Source organism: Nelumbo lutea, chromosome 1, assembly GCF_056320005.1.
Source record: "Nelumbo lutea isolate HS-2025 chromosome 1, American lotus-T2T, whole genome shotgun sequence".
NCBI classification, from domain to species: Eukaryota; Viridiplantae; Streptophyta; class Magnoliopsida; order Proteales; family Nelumbonaceae; genus Nelumbo; species Nelumbo lutea.
This window is the reverse complement of record NC_142684.1, coordinates 154,840,187-154,863,069: the sequence shown is the minus strand read 5'-3', so window position 1 is coordinate 154,863,069 and position 22,883 is coordinate 154,840,187. Positions and strand designations below refer to the sequence as shown.

Below are 22,883 nucleotides of genomic sequence, written 5' to 3'. Positions count from 1 at the left end.
TTGTAGGAGGAGCTAACTGTGATACTATCCCATTGAAAATTAAGTAGTCCCTGAACTCGTTAGAGAGATACTCGCCACATTGATCTGATCGAAGGGTCTTAATTTCTCTCCCTAACTGTTTTTCAACCTTTTGTCTGAACTCTTTGAACTTTTCAAATAATTCAGACTTGTGTCTCATTAGGTATATGTAATTATACCGAGAATAATCATCGGTGAATGTAATAAAATACACGTGTTGGTTACAAGTCCTAACACTCAGGGGACCACATACATCAGTATGTATATGGTCAAGCATGCATGTACATCTTTCAGGCTTACCGTTAAATGGTCATTTCATCATCTTACCCTGAAGGCAAGATTCACAGGTGGGAAGATTTTCTATAGTTAGAAAATCCAAAGGACCATCATTTCCCAACCTTGTGATACGATCTATATTAATATGGCCAAGTCGGTAATGCCATAGGAACGTGAGAATGAGTTTAACTATATCACAAATTCTTTTCTTAGGAATATCAACCGACGTAGTTTCATCTATGTTAGTTTCAAAAGAAGGATGAAGAACATAGAGACCATTTTTCAATTTCTCAATATGCGATGAATTTGTTATTTATTTTAACATTAATCGTATTATCAAAAAGAATAGAATATCCATCCGTACACAAATTTGAAACAAAAATCAAATTTCTTCTCAAATTCTGTACATAAGACAATCTTTGAGTACAATGGATGTTTCTTTGAAAAATAATTCTATAGTTCCTATAGGCGCAACAACTACAACACTTGCAGAAGTCCCCAAATAAAGAGTTACTTCTCCGTCACTCAGCCTTCTGCTTAACCTGAACCCCTGTAGTGAGTTACACGCATGAGTTGATGCCCCAGAGTCAATACACCAGGAAGTAGAAGTTACCAATAAATTGGTTTCTATGACACAGGATTTGAAATTATCATGTTTCTTGGATTCCGGGTAATGAGGATAGTTCCTCTTCCAGTGGGCGATCTGCTTGCAGAAGTGACAAGCATTTGATTCTCAGTCCTTCTTCTACCTCTTAGACTTGGTAGCCTTCTTCTATGGCTTTCTCTTTGCCTTCCTCTTGTTCTTTCCCAACTTACATGTTTCAACAAGCATGACTATGGGCTCATCTTTCTATATCAGTTCCTCAACCCTCTACAACATATTGTTGAGTTCCTGGGTGCTAACATTTAGCTTATTCATGTTGTAGTTAATGAAAAACTGATTGAATGAAGGAGGCAAAGAATTCGGGATGGCATCGACCTTGGTCACATGGTCCAGCCCGGATCCAAGGGCCTCAAATTCATTGACATATCCCATCATCTGAAGACAATGGTCATGAACCTATCGGTTCTTGGACATTTGTGCGGTTATGAACTGTTTCAAAACCTTTTGGCGAGTAGAACGGTTTTGCTCCTCATACATTGTCTTTATACTATCCAATATGTCATTGGCCAGATCGATTTAATCGAACTGCCTCTGTATCGGAGGCAATGATGTAGCACCAGGCTAGGGAATTTTTCTCTTTCCATTCTTGGTAGTCCCTCCTGTAGCCTTAGAAGCCCTATCACCCGGACGCTCCGGGGCAGGGTTCTTAGCAACCTTATCTAGTTTTTCAGAGGTCAGGACTAGCATAATATTACTATACCAGTCAACATAGTTTGGTCCCTTTGGTTTGTTGTCATCCAACATCTTTGTGAATTGTCCATTTGCCATTTCTGATAAAAAGCAAATATTATTCCACAACATAAATTGATTCATGTTATCTACATAGATATGGCTTTTAATCTATGTTCCATTCCCATTTTTTCATCTCTGAGATTTCCCTCCTATCTCAGTGACGGAGACTGCGATTATGTCTTTGGAAATGTGGAAAATCACATAGGGTGCATGGAGCCAACTATTTTAGCTGCATAACCCCACCACCTTTCTGTGAAGGATAATATCCACTCATCGTATGAGCTTTCCTTTTGGCCTCTGTCAGACAAGGTTCATTATCATTTTAGTTTAAACCTTTCTGTCTAGTGAATGCTCACCCACTAATCGAGTTTAGGGGTCAGGTGTAACATTCTAGTTTTGCCCACTAATCACCATGGTCCATGGCAATATCCGCGTAAGTCACGGGATCCTCCTCACTAATCAAGGCTTCCACCAGGTAGGTATCCTAGTCATAACCATATCGGACTGGTGGTCTGGATACCCGGGTGGACCTTCTAGGTTGGTTACTTCCTGGAACTGGTGGGACATCTCCCACTGCTCCTGAACTCTCCTCATCAAGAACTATTTTCTAACGGTGAGTGTCCATGATGTATTCGGGTTGTAAGAATTGGGCGTTTCGACTGCAGAAAACTTTCTACTCACTTGAGTGATAGAATAGATAACCCACTGAATCCTTTGGGTTGCCTATAAATAGGCAACAACTGGTTTTGGATTCCAACTTGTTCGCACTTGTTCTTCTAACGTGTGCAGGACAACCCCAAATCTTCAAATGTCTTACACTTGCTTTCCTTATGGTCCATAGTTCATATAGAGTTTTCAGAACTGATTTGGTTGGAACCCGATTTAGCACATAGATAGCAGTCTCTAATGCATATCCCCAAAAGGATGTGGGTGATTCTGAGCGTACGAGAAGTGACCGGACCATGTCCAACAAGGTCCTATTCCTCCTCTTTGAAACACCATTGAGTTGTGGTGTAGCAGGAGGAGCTAGTTGTGACACTATCCCATTGTCCTTTAAGCAGTCCCTGAATTTATCAGAGAGATACTCGCCACCTTGATCCGATCGAAGGGCCTTAATTTCTCTCCCTAACTGTTTCTCGACTTCCTGTCTGAACTCTTTGAAATTTTCAAAGGATTCAGACGTGTGTCTCATTAGGTACACGTAACCATATCGTGAAAAATCATCTGTAAAGGTGATGAAGTACACGTGTTGATTCTATGTCCTAACACTCAGTGGACCACATACATCAGTATGTATTAGGTCAAGTGTGCCTCCAGATCTTTCAGGCTTACTGTCAAATGGCCACTTAGTCATCTTACCTTGAAGGCAAGGCTCACAGGTGGAAAGATTTTCTATAGTTAAAAAATCCAAAAGACCATCCTTTACCAGTCTTGTGATTCGGTCAATACTGATATGTCAAGTCGGTGATGCCAGAGGCACGTGGGATTAACTGTATCACGATTCCTTTTCTTGGGATTTTCGACCGACGTAGTTTCGGTTAGGTTAGTTTCTAGAGAAGGATGTTGAACATAGAGACCATTCTCCAGTTCCCCACATGCGATGAATTTGTTATTCCGTTTAACAGTAATCATATTACTGAAATAATAAATAGTATATCCATCAACACACAGTTTAGAAACAGAAATTAAATTTTTTCTCAAGTTCTGTACATAAAGACAATCTTTAAGTACAAGGACTTCTTCTCTAAAGACTAATTCTACGGTTTCTATTGCCGCAGCTGCAACACTTGCAGTTGTTCCCAAGAAAAGTGTCACTTCGCCATCACTCAATCTTCTGCTAACTTTGAACCCCTCCAGTGAGTTACATGCATGAGTTGAAGCCCCGGAGTCAACACGCCAGGACACAGAAGTAAGTAACATATTAGTTTCTATGACACAAGTTTCGATGTTACCTTTCTTAGATTCCAGGTAGGCAAAACAGATCCTCTTCTATTGGCTGGTCTGTTTGCAGAACTGACAGACATCAGATGCCTTGTTCTTTTTCAGCTTCTTGGGTTTGGTAGCTTTCTTCTGCGGCTTCTTTGCCTTTCCCTTTTTCTTGCCCGATTTGTTAGCTTCAGCAAGCATAACCACAGGCTCATCATTATTTAAAAGATTCTCAGCCCTCTACAACATATTGCTGAGTTCCTGGACGCTGACATTCAGCTTATGCATATTGTAGTTCATAATGAACGCATTGAAGGAAAAGGGCAAAGAATTTAGGATGGCATCCACTTGCGTGCCAAGATCTAGCCTGGATCCAAGAGCTTCAAGTCTGATAATGTATCCCATCATCCGAAGACAATGGTCATGAACTTTCTGCCCCTTGGACATCTACGCGGTCATGAACAATTTCAGGACCATCTGTCGAGTAGAACGGTTCTACTCTTCATACATTGTTCTTAGACTGTTCAATATGTCCTTGGCTAGTTTGATCTGATTGAACTGCCTCTGTATTGAGTTGTCTAATGAGGCAATGACAAAGCAGCGGGCTAGGGAGTTCTTATCCTCCCAATCTTGGTAGCCCCTCCTACGGGCCTCAGAAACCCTATCACCCGGACGTTCCGGGGTAGGATTTTTCACCACCTTATCTAACTTTTCAGAAGTTATGACCAACATAAGATTTCTGTACCAGTCGGCATAGTTTGGACCCTTAAGCTTGTTATCGTCTAGAAGCTTTTCAAATTGACCGTTTGCCATTTTCTGATAAAACAACAAAAATGTTAGTCCACAAACTTAGTTTGATTCATATTACCTACATAGATATAGCTTTTAATCTATGTTCCATTCCCATTTATTCATCTCTGAGATTTTCCCTCCCTTCTCAGTGATGGAGATGACAGAATGTCTCTGGAAATGTGGGAAATCACATAGGGTGCATGAAGCCAATTGTTTCAGCTCCAAAACCCCACCACCTTTCTGTGACGGATCATATCCACTCATCAGATGAGTTTCCCTTTGGCCTCTGCCAGACAAAGTTCAGAGCCGTTTTCAGGTAAACCTTTCTATCCAGTGAGTGCACACCCATCATATTCAGGTGACGCCAAGCTACCATGAGAGAGTTCCCATTTTCTGGTGAAGCCCCTCCCACATCGGTCTATGACGCCCCCTATCATCTAATGAAACACTCTAACAGATCCAACAGCAAATGGATAACCCAATTTTATGGTGCGTTTCCTCATTACTGATGGACCCATCATTGTGCTAATGACGGAAGGCCTATAGAGAGTCCATCAAATGGATCTCCCAATCACACGCACTCATATTTGCTTGGAGGGAACAAAATTACACCCTAGTTCTAATTTAAGTCAAACCAAAGTGGCTCCCACAGATTTTCATAAAGTCAGATTTCTGGTGGGCCTCAGTCGGTTAGGGGTTCCGTACGCATCCCTTTTTAGGGTTATGGGGCCCACTAAGTGGAGAGGGGTCTTCCAATGACCTTAAGGGACACCATGGCAATGATGTGCATTCAGCCATGGTGTGCGCAAGAGCCACTAACGAGTTAACATGGACCAAGTGCTTATGGCCCATGGTCGCAGCACATCATACATCCAAACATCACATTTAAGGAAGAATTAATCCAATCAATTAAGTGTTATAAACCCCATCGAATAACCCATTTAAAAACCTAAAGCATTAACAATTAATGTTTACTAGGTGTATGGGCTGAATAGCAGTTAGCAGTTCGGCCCATACAGCATTTCTCACAATAATGGGCTTTTGCAGTTTTAACCCTTTAAAACTGGGTTTTACAGGTGGACCGAATTAATCCCTGTAATTGAATACCAGATTTGGAATAACCAGTGTGAGAAATATGGACTGAAAAATAGTCCCTTTCGAATCTTAGATTCGGTCCAAACAGTTTTGGCCCAATCTAGTCCGAAATGGTCCAAAACTGATTTTTAATTCAAGAATTAATTCATGAGAGATCTGAAAATTAATAATTTTTTATTTTAGACAATCACAAATAAAAAATATGGACTGTTCGTCCCACCTACAAAATAGAGGTTAATCACAAAAGTTATAGTTTCATAAATTGTAAATCGCAGTATGCGATTTCTCCATCTGTAAATCTCCAGCGTCGCCATCTTCTTCATTCTTCTTTAATCAAGAAAATAAATAAAAACAAAAATCCTATTTCTATTATTTAATTACATTCTTGATCAAATCCTATGCATTCAGTCTAGAAAAATAAAAAAAAATTATTTACAGACCGAATAATAATAAAAGGAAGAAAAAGGTTGCGCAGACTATCTGCACCAAATCTGCACTGCAATCTCCAGGTTCGAACAGTCCATTAAATCAAAAATAAATAAAGAACAAATTTAAATAAATTTTTGTATTTAACAAAATTAATTTCAGATCAAACGCCCTTAACAAGAAACCATTTCTTGAAAAAAAAAGAAAGCAATCTGCGCAGATCTTGGCAGAACATTTTATGTTCATCTGCGCAGGGTCAGATATGATTTTCTTTTGGTTCAAGATTCGAACCTGTGGCTCTGATACCACTGAAAGAATGGTAGGATCCATCTAATGGACGCCAAGAAGGGTGCGGAATGGGGGGGCGAATTTCAAAAAATTTCCACCTTCTTCCAACTAGGAATCATATTCCCTAAATTTAGAATACATTATTCAATGATCTTATTTGAACCACAAACAAACCAGATCTGAACCAAAAGGAAACAGAAAGGATTATACCTGATTTGGAGAAATAATATCTCCCAAAGTTGGTGTTCACGCCCAAAGAAGAAACCAAGATCCACTCTTGCTGAAGATGACATGGCTGTGGATGGAACGGAACCAGCAGGGTGCGTCCTACACACTAGATTCTTTACAAAAACCTTATGGAAACCTTGAACACCGAATCCTTTTGTCTTTCTTGTAAGACTATTGTCAAGAACTGATTTCTTGATTTCCTGTTGCTGCAAAGATCCAAACTTCCAACAGCAGCGGCTAAAGGATGAGAAGTCAAGGGACGAAGAGGGCAGAACTGTCTCTTCTCTCTAGAGTCTGTGAGAGATCAAATCTCAGATTGTAGGATGTTTTTCTTGCTTACTCAAACCCCTAGTTCGAAATCTGATATTTCTGCTAGGGTTTTCTCCTCTTTCTTCTTGATTAAAAAACCTGCCAATATTTTGGGACTTATTCCAATCCAAATCAGTATTTGGATATGGGTTAATCTTAATCCTTTCTGTAGATTAAGTTAGTTAACTCATAATCTTATCAGGAGGTTACCGGATTCAAATCTAATTTGAATTTGGTCTCTTAGAGTGGATAAGGTTAAAGATCCAATCCTTTTACTAACATTAATCTCAGATTCGCCCCATGAACTGGTGATCATATTGGCCCAGTTCGAAATGGGCTTTTGGCCCATTAAGTGTTCAATGTTTAACCAGTTTCTAATCTGCTGCCCAATTGGGCTTCTTTGTATGGCGTGGGACCCAAGCATTGATCTACACAGCAGCCACATGGGTTCAGCCCAGCCTTTATAACAAGGCCCAGCCAAATTCACTGAAAGGCTCAGTGACCCCTTTGAGCCCATCACATGGACCCTATGGGCCCAACACTTACATTAAGTGGTCCCTGGGCCAAGCCATCTTATAAAAACCCAGGGACTGTGGGAGGTGCAAGATTAGCCCATCAGGTATTATCCTAAATGGTCTTACACTTAACCTCTCAGCCCTTAATGATCAAGCACTGCCCGACAAGAGAAGACCTCTCTCGCGGCTGCAAGGAACAGTGCCGCACTCTCCACTCACATGGATCCCGGGAATTAAAACATTTTGCAAATCTTTTGAAACCGTACATATACATATATGTATATTAATTTTGCAAAACAAAATTCCAACGATTGAAATCAACTGCCGACAGTTTGGTTTCCATCAAAGATAGTGCATTCCCGATCATTACCATTGTCCGACAAAGGGGCTGATCTTGTCACTATGAGCACTCACTCAGATGAATTCTCAGACTGCCCCAACATGTCCAGGTTTTGACTCCCACTAAGGATCTCTCTAATTGACACATCAAAGATAGCCCGATCCGACACCTAGTGATGTGTCATAATCGAGTCTAGGGGTTAGGTGTAACTTTCTAGTTTTGCCCATCTGTCTCCAAGGTCTAGGGCAATACTGGAAATTTGGTCTGGTTCAAGGGTTCATGCAATCTCATACTGCATGTGCCTTGGGTCTTACCCTGATGGCCAAAACAAGCCATCCCAACACTTGGTGGCACATCAGTATCAGCCTTGGCAGGGTAAATCTCCCCAGACTTATCTAATGGCTGTGAACATTTAAACTAATACAAGTTTCTATAAGTGTCCAGTTTTAGAGTCTTACACAGAATTACATCAAACAACATGAATCAAACATGCACTTTAATTTATTTCCACTAAATAACAAAAGTACATCAAATCCGATTGAAGCTAAGGGCATACAAGACTGTCTAACACCCCAAGACTCTTGAGGAGATTGAGGGCATGAGAGAGGTTCCCTATGCCTCTGCCGTATGGAGCATCATGTATGCCATGTGCAGTTGGCCATACATTGCTTAGATTTTGAGTGTAATAAGTAGATACCAGTCAAACTTAGGATAAGAGCACTGGACTTCCGTGAAAAGAATATTCAATTACCTTCGAAAGACTAAAGGGTATTATTTTGTCTTCGATGGTAGTTCACTACAGATGGTGCGGTATACTGATATAGACTTCCAGTCAGACCCAGATGATAAAAAGCCTATATCTAGTTACATTTTTATGATGGGGTCATATTGAGTAAGAAAAATAGTCTACGACCGAGGCCAAGCACATTGCCATAAGTGAGGCTACCTAATGGATGGAGTTGTTCATCTTGAAATTTGGAGTCATACCATATCACCCATTCCACTGTTGTGTGACAACATTGGATCTACGTGAGATTGTTGGTAGAGGAAACATCCAGATTCACAAAGTACTATCAACGAAGAATGTGGTAGACCCATTGACTAAACTAATGACACAGAAAGTGTTTGAGAAACACATGGACAGTATGGGATTTAGGCTTATACCTAATTGGACTTAAGTGCAAACAGCAGCTGTTAGATAGTGTATGCCCTTAGCTCCAATAAGATTGATGTACTGATGCATTTATTGTAAATGAATAAAAGTACATAATTGTTTCATGTTATAATTGGTGTGCTTCTATGTAATTACCCTTAAACTGGACACTTATGAAACTCATGTTAGTTTAGAACATTCTCAGCCGTTGGATAGACTTGAGGAGGTTTATCCTGCCAAGGTTGACACTGATGTGATTCCAAGAAGGTTGGGGTAGTTTGCCTTAGCTACCAAGGTTGGACCCAAAGCACATGTAGTGTGCGTTTGTTTGAAATACTGAATCCATATCAATTTTTAGTTATGCCCTAGACCTTGGAGACTAATGGGCAAAACTGAAAATTTACACTTGACCCCTATACTCGATTATGGTACTGCACTGGGTGTTAGATCGGGTTATCTTTGATATGTTAATCAATGAGATCTTTTAGGGGTCAAAACCTGGGTATGTTGGGGTAGTGTAAAAATCCACTTGAGTGGGTGATCATAGTGACAGGATCAACCCCTTTGTCGGACAAAGTGAATGATCGGGACTGCACTCTCTTTGATGGAAACCAAAACTGCTGGCAGTCGATTTCAACCGTGTTTTAGATTTGTTTTATAAAATATATTTATGTGATAATATATATTATGTTTTAAGGAAAATGTTTTTCAAAGGTTTTGATTCCCGAGACCCATCCAAGTAGAGAGTGCAACACTGCACCTTGCGGCCAAGGGAAATGTCATTCCTTGTCTGGTAGTGTTTGATTATTATGGTTTGTGAGGTTAAGGTTATGAGACTATTTAGGGCTATTTACCTGATGGGCTATATCATACTTAAGTCCATTATCCTTGGGCCTTCATAGGATGGATCTACTCAATGATCATTTAATGTAAATCATGGGCCCATTAAGAGCCTATACTGATGGACTCAGGGGCCCACTGTACTTGATAGTGAATTTGGCTAGGCCTTTTTAGAGAGGTTGAGCTGAACCCATATGATCTTACGTAGATTCATTATTGGGGTCCCACACCATACAAAGTAAACCAAATGGGCCAGCAACTACCTAAGGACATGAGCCACTTGCTTAATGGGCCTAAAGCCCAAGACTAATTGGATGAATCAAGTGGTCACATGATAGTTTAAGCAGTCGCGTGACTTGGGTGCATATGGGTTTGGATAAGGGTATGGATAAGCCATTAAGATAAGAGGATAAGTCATGTCCACTTTAAAGAGTCCAAATCTAAATAAAGATTTGGATTAGGAACCTCCTAATTCGATTAGGAGTGATGATCCTTAAGGCTAAGAAAAGAAGAGATCAAAATCTGCTCCAAATAACTCTGCTCTTACCACCTCGAAAACCCTAGTTCGTTCTCCACCTTGCGGCTGATCTTGATTAGCCTAGATTTTTATTTTTGCAAGAAAACACTAGAATAATTTCGTACTCACTTCCCTTGTTCGTCCCAAGGTGTTGGATCACAATTTTTCCGAAAATTGTGTTGCTGAATCGGCTTCAATTCAAGTTTTTCCATCTTCAGTGGAAACTGGTTTTGGTACTCTCTTTGGGTGTGAACTATCACTTTGGGAGCTACATTTATAGAATCCATATTAGGTATACTTCTCCAGTTATGTTGGTTTCAAATTTGGTCCGGTTTCGATGCAAGAACGATCCTAGAAAAAACAAATTTTCTACAACTAGGAATACGATTCCCAGAAGGGTGAAAGAAATTTTTTGAAATTTCACCCGACCATATAGCATGTTTCGGCCATCCATATAATGGATTTCCCCTTCCTTCACTTGAAAGTGAGTTTGGTCGGGCTGAACTCGGATTTTTTGGGTGGACATCGAAAGGTGAAGGCCTTCTTATGGGAACCTCGCCTCTCTTAGGCTGAGGACGCCTCCTCGACATAGGAGGCATTGCGGTCTCCCCCCTCGGACTCACTACCAAACATGAAGAAGAGACAAGAGGAGGAAGAACTTACCGAAAATTTCTAAGAATGAATGACTCTGCAAGATGACACATACCAAACCAACACAATGGAGCTCTCCGTCACTCAGCTCTTGCTTAAAGACAAAAGAATGGACCCCCCAAGGCCAACTATTTATAGCTGAAGGGCCCGAGTCCTCAACGGCTGTGATCAACCTCATTTGACAATTCAAATCGATGCAGCATTTCAGTTTTTGAGGCATCACGTCCACACGTATAAGCACGTGACCCTCCGGAAGCTTCCACTCAAGAGACACTGTTTGAACCATGGTTCGCTTGACCTCGACTCCGACTTGAAGAAACCAAGTGACCAGAAGCCCTTGTCATTGACCTACTCGCTTCGCCCGAGCTCTTCCACCTCGGGCTCGGGAGTGGGGGGCAATTGACGATGGGTGAAACCGACACAACGACCACCTGGCGCCATGCCACCTCGAATACCACATGACTTGCATGAGCAACCTCAGAAAGCATCTGCCATTAGGACAGGTTTGTGTATCCACAAGTGACCTCAGTAGATCGTCCACAATGGTCCAATCAAAGCCGGCCAAGACATCGGTTCCACTAGGCAACCCAGGCACAGATTGACATTTTGGTAGAATGACCTCGACCTGCCACGTTAGCATGGGGGACGCGTTCCCATGCAGTTTACATCTTCGAGATCTTTGGGAACATGTCAAGCAACCGACGAAAATGGCAAGTGACTCAACCGGAGAACACTCCCATGAACCCCTAAGAATCCACACACCAAGATCCATTACTTCTAAGAATCTCAAGAGCACCTTAATCATCCCCCAATTGGCCAACTCTACAAAAAGGGGTGCCTTCACTTTCATGGGGTATGCTCTCTAATAAGGTATTCTAGCTCTTCTTGCTCTCTCTGCTCAAAACTATTCTTCAACTCGTCTAGATTGGTACTAACTTTACCGCTAGAGCCTTCTTACCTAAGCTAACAATACAGGCTCTTTGACATCCTCTCTTTTGCAGGATTCAGGCTACTCACTACTCTCACTCGACAAGCACCATCACCACTCTTACGGTGGACTCCAATATGAAGGTGAGATGTGCGGTGCCAGGTTATTTGAATATGTTTTTATTGGGAGGATATCCTAACTCGTTTTGTTGGCGGAAGATCTTGATGGAGGGTGATTTGACCCGACCCCTTGAGACGATGACATGTGGACATGACTCAGCACGAACAACAGCTCAGCACCACAGCCTGATCGCGGTTGAGTAACAAGCCCACAAGATAGCTCGCTACGTCATAGCTCACTATAGGGGGAGTTCGCTACAATGCGAGCTCAAGGTCCCCTGAGCTACTGAAAGGGAATACTCCAAGACTATCCCAGCTCACGAGCTAGGGTAACAAGCTCGCTCCAACACTTAGGCAGAAAAACTGCCCCAAAGACAATCTTGAGAAGGGTTACCTCGAAGTACCCCTAGGAGCTTGCTACAAAGTAGCTCGTGACAAGATAGCTCGCAACTAAGCAACGTGATGCTTTCAGGAAGCTTCTATCTAACAAGATCGTATCCATCAGACTGCGCCATGTTTCATGGCTGAGGGCATAGTCCCTGCCAATTTAACAGACTGCACCCACGTCTCTTGACAGATGGTGGCGTGCCTGTCCTCCCGGGACGTGTCACTCACCCGATTGGGTAGTACCTTGCAACAGTTACCTGCTCAACCCTGGCAGATAACGGCTGTGGCAGAAACCCAGTGGCAGTTACTCCCGATTTGACAAGAACGCCTATATAAGAGCCCCTTAGTCAAAGGGGATCGAATACGATTTTGGATCTTGAATCATCTTACCTTACTCAAGCTTGCTCTCGAGCTAATCTGGAGCATTTAGTGATCTAGCGCGACCTACACTCTTAGCCTCTTTACACTCTTTACTATTTTTCCCAATGTTCTAACTTAAGCATCGGAGTTTTCCCACCGGGTAAGTCCCCTGAGAATTCTTCACCGTCTTCTTCTCAGGTGCCGTCCATTACTAGATAGGAACCAGTTAGCAACTAGATAGGAGTGCCCGAATTGAGTAGCATCAGATCTCAAAACTTAACCAGGCAGTGCGAGCTTACCCAAAGTTATTCATTTGCAGCCACATGCTAAGCCTAAGAGTCAAATGGGATCAATCACATGAATGGTTTGAACTGTCTGCACATGCACAAGTGTTGCTCTCCACTTGTACTCAGACTAATTTATTAGAGAAGGAATTGAAAAACTGAAAAAGTGCTTCCCATTAACAGAAAAAAAGAGTAAAAAGCATAACCCTTTCCCAAGCAAGCTACTCCAACTGGCTTCCATCCCACCCGTTCGATCTTCACGAAATCTAATAAAAAACATATGGGGCCCACCTTTGAAGTTCCCAACTCCACAGCACGTCTGCTACCACTTTTGCACCGTCGTCCACATGAAAAGGTGAACCGTGAACGTGTTTCTGTCTCGTGCATCCATCCATCCTTCGGCTGCTGCCATTTTCGTCCTCCGAGGTTGAGCGGCCTTCAGACTCAAGGCTCAAGTTCAAGTTCTCTGGTCAATCATCCCACTTGCTGCCGGCCATTAAAACACACACTCTCTCTCTCTCTCTCTGTCTTTCTCTGTAATTGATTCGCGAGAGAGACAAAGATGCATTACAAGAACTTGGGTCGATCTGGTCTGAAGGTGAGCCAGCTCTCCTACGGAGCATGGGTGAGCTTTGGTAACCAACTTGATGTCAAGGAGGCCAAGTCGCTCCTTCAATGCTGTCGAGACCACGGCGTCAACTTCTTCGACAACGCCGAGGTCTACGCCAATGGCCGTGCCGAGGAGATCATGGGCCAGGCCATCCGAGAGCTGGGGTGGAAGCGGTCGGATATCGTGGTGTCTACCAAGATCTTCTGGGGCGGCCCTGGTCCTAACGATAAGGGCTTGTCTCGTAAGCACATCGTGGAGGGAACTAAGGCCTCTCTCAAGCGTCTTGACATGGATTACGTTGATGTCATCTATTGTCACCGCCCGGATGCTTCTACTCCCATTGAGGAGACTGTGAGGGCTATGAATTTTGTGATCGATCATGGGTGGGCGTTCTACTGGGGGACCAGTGAATGGTCGGCTCAGCAGATCACCGAGGCTTGGGCTGTGGCTGAAAGGTTGGATCTCGTTGGCCCTATTGTCGAGCAGCCGGAGTACAATTTGCTGTCTCGGCACAAGGTGATGATACTGGCCCACGACTTTCTTCTTTTTTCTTCATTTCTTTTTCAAGTTCTTGATTCTCTGTTCTGATTACCCAATATGAGGGAGAAGTGATTTGAAGGCTCATTGTTAATATGACCCTTTGTACTTTGAGGGTGGGAATAGTGAAATAGGGTTTCTGTAACCGATTTGGGATAAGACTTCGGACGAGTTTGTCAGCCTCGACCCTAAGATCTAGCTTCTCTAATTGGCACGAACTATGACTTGCACTTTTACCGCAAAAAAGTGATTCATAACTCAACATTATACCAACTATATGGGGTCGTCTACATAAATCTTGCTCCACCATTAATTATGTTCCATTCAGTACCATGTCCCTTATTAAACTATACCATCAGTGTAAGGTCTTCAAATCGTCTCTCACCATTTAAGTCTATGCCCTTTTTGGCTGGCCTGCCCCCAACTCTTCTAAGACCCTTCAACTTGCAATAGATCACTTTTCTCATTTGGTGCCGTTTGGATGGTCTTATGCACATGCCACGCAAATTTTTGTTGTTCAGTAGAATTCTATCAGCCATCAACAAACAACATACACCATATAACCTCTTTCTAAGTGTACCTAATTAATTCGTTTGTGCTTACTGTGAAGAAATACATTCAAGGAATAATAGGTAATGGGTAATAAAAGTTGGGAAAATAATAGATAAATTGTTTGGATAACTGAAATGAACTAGTTGGTGTTCTTAAAGCTAGACTAGAACTAATGGATGAAGTTATATCCTCTATCGGATCTGAAAAAATTGGGTCTGATTTTTGTTCTATGTGTTAATTCGGATCAGACTATGTTGGCGAATTAGTTAGTCATGTTGCTACAGCTAAACTGGACTTAAATTTGTTCTACTTTTTCTTGGTTGGTTTGTTCTTATTCTTACATTTTACTGATAAATATGACTTGTTGGATTCTTAATCCAATTCTGGAAAGTCCTGAATTTCTTTTTCATTTCATGGGAAAACCAAAAAAACTTTGCTTGATAAACATCTTTTGTTACACATTAGATTTGACTTTAGGATTGGTATATTTATTCAGGTTGAATCTGAGTATCTACCTCTTTACAGCAACTACGGTCTAGGTCTTACCACATGGAGCCCACTTGCTTCAGGAGTGCTCACTGGAAAATACAACAAAGGAGTTATACCACCTGATAGTCGGTTTTCCTTAGAGAACTATAAGGTAAAATGTTCAATTCTAGATCTACAAAATGTTGATTCTTGATTTCTAGGTTACCTACAAAAAAGTGTTGTAAGGGCTTTTTTGTAGTGACAACTCTATACTCGTTTACTTTTCTATTTTGAAGGCTGGGGATGCTATAGTACATTTTGTATACGTGTGTACATATCGTATACAGATGTACTTCCTATAATATATTCTATTTCTTCTGAACAATATAGTTAATCATCAGTGTTGAATTTCAACTTTGCTCGTGGCCTGTTTCTCAACCTTGCAATCAATCTTATTTTCTTTCACTGTTTTGAGTCACTATCCTTGGTGGCTGTATTGAATTCAGCTATTTGTTTTTTTTTTGGGTGCTCCTGAATCCTGATTGATCTTTTATGTGTCTTGCTCGTTGCTGAAATTTCTATTTTTGTTATTTGAGTAGGTCTGCCTTGTGCCAAATCAATGAATATTTTTATGCATGTATATATTGCCATTTTTTACACTTGGATAATAGGAAGTTGGTTTCTCAACATGTCAAAATGTGCTTTCTTTCTTGTTTCCTAATTGCTTATTTTCTTAGGTTACCTATTCTCTTAACACCTCCACCAATTAGCCTAGATGATTTGGCTCATGGGGAAAATTGCCTTATAGAGCTTATGCAGAAACTGAAAAGTATACGGTAGTTTACCTCATCATCATCATCTTCATCTGATCCTTGTCACAACTATATGGGATTGGCTACATGAATCAAGTTCCACCATTCTGTTCTTTTCAGTGCCATATCCATTATTAAACTGTGGTCCTTAAAAATAATTTCTCACTACTTCAACCCATGACTTTTTTGGTCTCTCTCTATCTCTTTTAGCTCCTTCAACTTGTAAGTTGTAACAATTCACTTCTTACTGGTGCTGTAAATGGTTTTCCCTGCATGTGACCAAACCATCATGGTCTACTTTCCGTCATTTTATCATCTATCGGAACTTATCCTAGGTTCTTTTGAATAAGTTCATTACTAATCCTATCCGTTCTAGTTTTCCCACTCATGTATCTCTTTGGACATGTTTCTTGACTGCCGAACACTTTGCCCAACACTCATCTTAAGATTCTTCTATCATATAAGACACTGGATGCACCCCTCCATTTTGCCCATCCTGCTCTAATTCCATGGACCACATCTTCCTCAATCTCTCCCTTGGACATGCTTGTTTACTTGATGAATTTAATAACTGGTTCTATTTATGAAACTTTGTATTTATTTTGCTGGATGTGTAACATTTTTTTTTTGAAGTTCTATATGATCTACTTTTGCAAATTAATCCTAGCTGGAATTCTTGGACTCTTTAGTGAATATTAATGTGTAGCAGACTAGTGTATACAGTGAACAGCTTATGATCTATGAATTTTATGATCAGTGTTTAAACTATGATTTTCCTTGTTTGTAGAACCTTGCTAACAGGTCACTGGTTGATGATGTGCTGAGAAAGGTTAATGGATTAAAACCCATTGCAGATGAGCTCCATGTGCCTTTAGCTCAACTTGCAATTGCTTGGTGTGCATCCAATCCAAATGTCTCCTCAGTTATTACTGGTGCTACAAAGGAGTCTCAAGTAAGTTTGATATATGATATCATGTTTCTGATGCTTCCACTAACAGTGCAATTCTGATGAGAGCCTGTCTTCCCCCCCTTTAACTAAGAAAAGAGAAACAACTGAAGTACTTTTTGTTTTTCCTTATTTTTGTATTGGTAATGGTAGCAATGCTTTAAGCAAGCACAAATTAGAGAAAGGGGTTTTTGTAGTCAAGTTAGTCTCTATGGAGGCAGGAATTTTCTACTGGTTTATATGGGTGGGGGCCCAAAGGTTAGTTAAACCTAGTTCTCTCCACTCTCTGTACATGAGGGCAAGTTTCAGTTCAAAAACCCACCTCTCTAAAATAAGTCCTCTTTTGTGAGTTATTTTAGATAAAAAAGTTGGAACTTAGCACAACCAATATCGCTTGGGGAAGCTCCAATTGAAGGTGAGATATAGGGCTGCAGTCAACTAGGGGACCAAACATATGGACTATCCAGAGGTTCTTCCATCTGTTGCATGGACTGGATTATCTTTCCACCACATGACAGAAATAGGGTGGGACACTTAGAAAAAGGAGTCTAGATGAATAAATTATTTACCTTATTCCACACATGCACAAATGCGGAACAAAATGAATAATCAAAGGACAAAGGAAGAGATGAGGAGAGATAGAGTTCCACTACTGTTGAGACAGTGGAAAGGATTGTTTCATCAGAAGGGAAAATTACAACCTTATCCATGTTATTTAAAAGGGAGCAATCAAATGAGAAGGGAAACTTGCAGAAGCGACAAATTCAGACAACAATCTGTTTCATATGGGTATGGATCATCTTTATAAGGACTCTGTTCAGGAAAGTGAAAGTGAGGGCGGTTCAAGAGAGACAAAAGGTACTTGTAGTGATCTGGAAAGCGGTAGAAGTGTTTCTATAAATATCAGTGGAAGTGATGATTCGAATTTTAGTTTGGAGATTTACCTAGAGACTTACTCTGAAGTATTAGTTGGAAAGTTGGGCAAGGATTTGGGTAGGAAGCACGGAACAGTCTGTAACTAACAAAGATGAAGTTGCTGAAGAGTCTAGAAAATGAGACAATTTTGGTAATTTCTAAAAGACCAAGGGAACCAATAACTGTTTAGTTCATGCAACTAAAATCTTTTTCTCATTTGAAAGATGGTCTTATTGGAGCAGGTCCTTGTAATAAATAATTAAGTATAAGAGAATGTATAATAGGAAGGGGGTGAAAGTCAAAACTAGAAAACAAAAGTATACTGGAAGGAGTGACTCATATGATCAGGTGCAAAAACCGTCGGGTAAGGTGGTGATGGGTCTGAATTCCGATATCCAAGAGGTTTAGTCCAAAATGATAGGTATAGAATCATTGAGGAGATATTGTTAGGTTGAAAGAGAGGGCTATGTGTTGCAAGAGGAAGGTGATAATGAGACTCTTAACCAAGTGAGAAAGGTGGAGAAAAAAGTTTGACTTGGAAAAGATTATTGGTAAGGAAATTCAAGTAGGGGAAACTCTAAGGGTCTTTTTCTTCGGTGGGGAGGAGTTTGCAAGAAAAGTATTTATTGTAGAAGGAGAAGAGAAAAGGTATTGTTGATGACAAAATTGGTTTAAAGGTTGGGGTGACTTTGGAAGAGGAACAACTTTAAGTTGGTTGGTTGATGGGGTTCAGATTGTGGTAGGGGTGCAACTTGGGTTGGACCGAGTTAACATTTTACACTGATTTGGACTCAGGCCTTTGGGATGGGCCCATTCAAATTTTAACAAAAGCCCAACCCTAGAGTTTCACACCTGGGATGTGGGGGTATGATTTGGGCTTTTAGTTTGGATCTTGGGGGTTTCATTGGATGTGTTTTTTTCCTTGGGATAAGTATTGGCTATGGGCAGATTGGTTGGAGATATTAATGAGTTTTTTTGGTTTTGATTGTTTTACGTACACTTCCTTGCGGGTGATTTCTACCTTTTTTTGTATCTTTTTTCTTTTTAATTGTAATAAATTTTCAATTTGCTATGAAGATTGAATTTGATTTGTTAATCCTCTTGCTTAACACACCCCCCCCCCCCCCCCCCCTTTTACACACATGAAATCAAGGTTTAAAATGTCAGTGTTGGTGGAAATGTTAGTCATCCAAATATAGGAAACACATTGAAAATGTTGGAAATATTGTAAAAATTATAGACATGGAAACATTGTAAAACATGCAAAAATATAGAATGATATTTTATAAAACGATAAAAGAAGACACCTTTTTAAATTATTATCTTGTTTCAAATCATTAAACAAAGCTAAGAAACTGAGGTTATAGACAAAAGAATACATTCTAAAGTTGTCCTGTATACCTCAAGATTCAAAGCTTCACGATAGGATGAGTTAAAGCAATATTTGAACTCAGAAAATGTAAATGGTTGTAATAGATCAATCAAATAATCTATTACACAAACAAAAACTATTATTTAACTTCATGTTTCATGTTTGAAATGAATATTGAGCTAGCTCAAAGTAGTAACCATGTAAGTTAGGCGGGCAATGTCATTGTTGCTCCACATATCTACAATATTCTCAGCAACATAGTGTTAGTAGTGTTCATTGGTGTATATGTCGATTCCAATAAAATTTCATGTTGCTACCCATGGAAGTGGAGATAGAAATATGTTGTTGAAGCTATCTCTTGTACTCCACATGGTGTTGGTAGTGTTCATTGGGGAATGTCTGATTCTGGTAAAATTTCATGTCGCTACCCATGGATATGGAAATATGCCATGGAAATATTAGGGAAATTAGGGACGTTTTAAACCATCTTTTAACTAATTAGTACGTACACTACTCTGGCAGTCTAGCCTGCACCACTGGATGAAGTCCTAGACCAGTTGGTAAGTTGGTCTCCAAGGACTTCTTAAAGTTGAATTTCTAGCACCTGCGTCTCACCCATTAGAAATTTATAATTCAGCCCATAGATGCTTTTGACAACCAAGTGCCAGTGTGCCACAATGCCTCTTGTCTCCCTAGAGAATATCTCTAGCTATTTCCCAATAAAACCAAGTTCTTCTGTTGAATCTTCCCAATTCTGTGAACTAATAAATTACTAAGCAGACTTATCCAGTAGGAGAAACTCCATTGGTCTTAAAATATTAAATTTAGGATTAAGGACAGTTTTTTTAACCATTTTTAGTTTGAGATAAGTTCATAAAATGTCTAAGTACAAATTTAAAATACCCAAACATTTATTTATACAAAAAGAATGTGAAACAAATTAAATTGACACTGGGCCATATCATCCTTAGCTAGGACCTAGGAGGAATTTGTCCAGACCAGGATTATTCTTTTACAGAAAATACTGAATATCACTGTTCTGGCAGAGTAATAAACATGAAACCTTCAAATTACATAAAATTATCTTCAGATAAAACAAAGAGGATATGCTGGGCTGAGCATATTCCTCTTTTTTTTGTTTGTTTTTCCCCTTTTTTCCTTCTATGATCGGCATATCCTTTTTAAATTGTTCTTCCATGGAGCTTGCTAATTCTATCCCTTGGGAGCTTGGCTCTTGGTCTCATACGAAGTCGATGACATAAACTTCATTGTTTCCGTTTTATTAAAGAAATTTACATAATTATCAAGAAGAAAGAAATTAATAGTAGGTCAAGACCCAAAGGGGGGTTTGGGATAAGTTTTCAAGCAACTATCGATGCCTCACCGACTGTTGCATTGCCCCAAGTGCAAAGATGGTAAAAACTGACTGAAACGAGTCGTGTCCTCCTCATTTTGTGTTTTCTATCTACTGAAAGACCACTTCCATCGCTATGCAGATCCAGGAGAACATGAAAGCTATTGATGTCATTCCACTGTTGACACCTGAGGTCATGGAGAAGATTGAGGCAGTCGTTCAAACCAAGCCAAAGCGTCCAGAATCATACAGGTGAAGATTTGATATCCAGCAATTATTTGGAAAGTTGGCTACCCTGCTTGTCCATGCTACAGTCAGATTCTTCTGTCGAGTCTCGAGTGTTGTGTCGGGAGAATTGGTTATTGGGTTATTTACCTTCATCATAATTAGTTCTCCATCTGTACTTTTTAAAATTTTTTTATGGGTTTTCTTCTTTTGTACTTCTCAACCATGGTTTATGACAGATGACAGAGATTCGAAATACTGTAAGAAAATACTAGACGAAATTTAATTTTATCTAGATTTAATGCGATTGTTGGCTTTTTTTTCTTTTCGATTTGGTTAAAGTACATCTCGGGTGCTTGTAATGTTGTCATTTCGGTTACACCACAGTTGAAAAATATCTACAAGCTTTAGCCAACTAGGAGGGGAAGATTTGCAAATCCTATTCAGCAAATTCTCAGCATGATGACACTCGCATTTCTGTCCCAACTGTATTTTTCTTGATGATTTTTTTGTCCAACCGTTGTATCATGTATGCATCTTTCGATGCAAGGTTCCAAAAATGAAAAATCTCGTCCTTTTACGCTACCAGAGAATATTGGGCCAATCACTACGGATCCCATGGAAGACAGGACCAGAACAACATAGTCAGTCGTCACTCTCATTCTAGTGGCTTATTTTGTTGTTTTCTTTTGCTCAGCTAAGGTATACGTTTCAAGTAGGTTCCAATTTGACATCAACAAGAGTTGAATCGGAATCCTCTCTTTCAATGGGTCTGCATTACTTCAAACTTAAAATTCACCGATCAAAAATAAGTTTCTAGTAATCTGGAGCTTATTGCAGACCAAGATCTGAACCTTGTCATAAGCTCTATCTCCACCCCTTCTAAATTGTTTTTGTGGGATTATTAGAGGTTTTATATCCTCTAATATAATGCTTTCTGTTCTTAGGCCCCTTTTGGTTTGCGAATAGGGGTTTGGAATTGGAATTGGATTGTGCTATTCTGATTTCAACTGTTTGGTTGGGGGGAATTGGAATCCCATTCTCATTCCTGCTGGAATGACAATCCTCCATTCGAGGGAATGGCCATTCCCTGCCCCTCCGTTGAAAATGAAAATCCCATTCCTGTTGATTCAAATTTTCATTCTCATTCATGTTTGAACATAGATCATTCCGATTCTGAAGGATTTTGATCTAATTCTGAGAGTGAACCAAACAGATTCTTAGTGATAAAGTTTTAGCATCTGAAACCATATTTTGTGTAATTCAAAAGTTGAAGCCTTTTTTAATCTTTTTTAATTTGGTTCTGTTCCATTATAAGAGCTTTTTGTTTGCTACCTAACAGAATTCACGGAATGTTTGGTTAGAGTGCAGGTGCCAATATGTTTGGTTAATGAAAGTGCAAAAGTGGTTTGGTTTGCATTTAAAGATTTTGTATTCTTATTAAACATATTTGGTTGTTGATGGTGCGCAATCTGAGAGCTCCTAGCTGAAAAGTTATTTGAAGGCTGGTTGCGTAGCGGGTCTCTGCTTGGTAGTTGAGACAGGCTACCCCAACCAACTTGGTGGTACATCAGTGTCAGCCTTATCAGGATAGATCTCCCCAGATCGATCCATCGGCTGTGAACATTCTAAACTAACACGAGTCTCATGTGTGTCAAGTTTAAGGGTATTACACAGAACCACACCACAATAACATGAATCAAATATATACTTTATTCATTTACAATAAATGTCATAATGTACATCAATCTGATTGGAGAGAAGGGCATACATTGTCTAACATGTAGTCAGTTTCCACGAGAGACGTTGGATTGCGCAAATCTTGGTTGTCGAACCCCGAGCATGGTGGTTATAAATAGGGGCCAAAGGGGCCCATTTATCTCGCCACATATCATGTATTTGGGTTGTTGAGACTGCACTTTTGTCTCTAGGTTGGTGCTAGTTACCCATGTATCTGAGGTCGCCGTTTTCTTCAGTTTCTTGGTGAGTTCGTCTTTCTCTTGTTTCCCTTCTTGTTTGTCTTTTTTAGTTAGTTCGGCATGTCGAGTGCTAGTACAGATAGTTTATTTGATGTGAGTGATGAGTCTCCGGGGCCGAGGTGTGCACCTTGGTCCAAGTCGAGGAGTTGGGACCTACCGGGGTGAATGCTTTGGTTGAGGGTCCCGATTCCACTTTGGATATAGTGGACGCGTCGGGGCAAAACCACGAGGTGTTTGAATAGGGGGCATCCACCTTGCGTACAAT

The 22,883-nt window shown here is 40.4% G+C and overlaps 1 protein-coding gene across 2 annotated transcripts; it reads left to right on the top strand.

Annotated features, from left to right (window-relative positions):
* The first annotated feature begins 13,156 nt into the window (after positions 1–13,156).
* Positions 13,157–20,946, top strand: LOC148878540 (putative voltage-gated potassium channel subunit beta). 2 transcript variants are annotated; one of them, XM_088956385.1, is made up of 4 exons: positions 13,157–13,974; positions 15,044–15,187; positions 16,615–16,779; positions 20,557–20,946. In XM_088956385.1, exons 1-4 carry the CDS (start codon positions 13,411–13,413, stop codon positions 20,668–20,670), a joined length of 987 nt encoding a protein of 328 aa, XP_088812511.1. In that variant the 5' UTR covers positions 13,157–13,410; the 3' UTR covers positions 20,671–20,946. The 2 variants fall into 2 exon arrangements, with proteins under 2 accessions (XP_088812511.1, XP_088812513.1); XM_088956387.1 differs by lacking the exon at positions 16,615–16,779 and having other exon boundaries at positions 13,187–13,974.
* The last annotated feature ends 1,937 nt before the right edge of the window (positions 20,947–22,883 follow it).

What these genes read in the sequence shown, in the direction of transcription:
- LOC148878540 (XM_088956385.1), top strand. Translation starts at nt 13,411, where the DNA reads ATGCATTACAAGAACTTGGGTCGATCTGGTCTGAAGGTGAGCCAGCTC. An exon ending in ATTTGCTGTCTCGGCACAAG is followed by an intron (nt 13,975 to 15,043) that starts GTGATGATACTG and finishes ATATTTATTCAG; the next exon opens with GTTGAATCTGAGTATCTACC. An exon ending in GTGCTACAAAGGAGTCTCAA is followed by an intron (nt 16,780 to 20,556) that starts GTAAGTTTGATA and finishes ATCGCTATGCAG; the next exon opens with ATCCAGGAGAACATGAAAGC.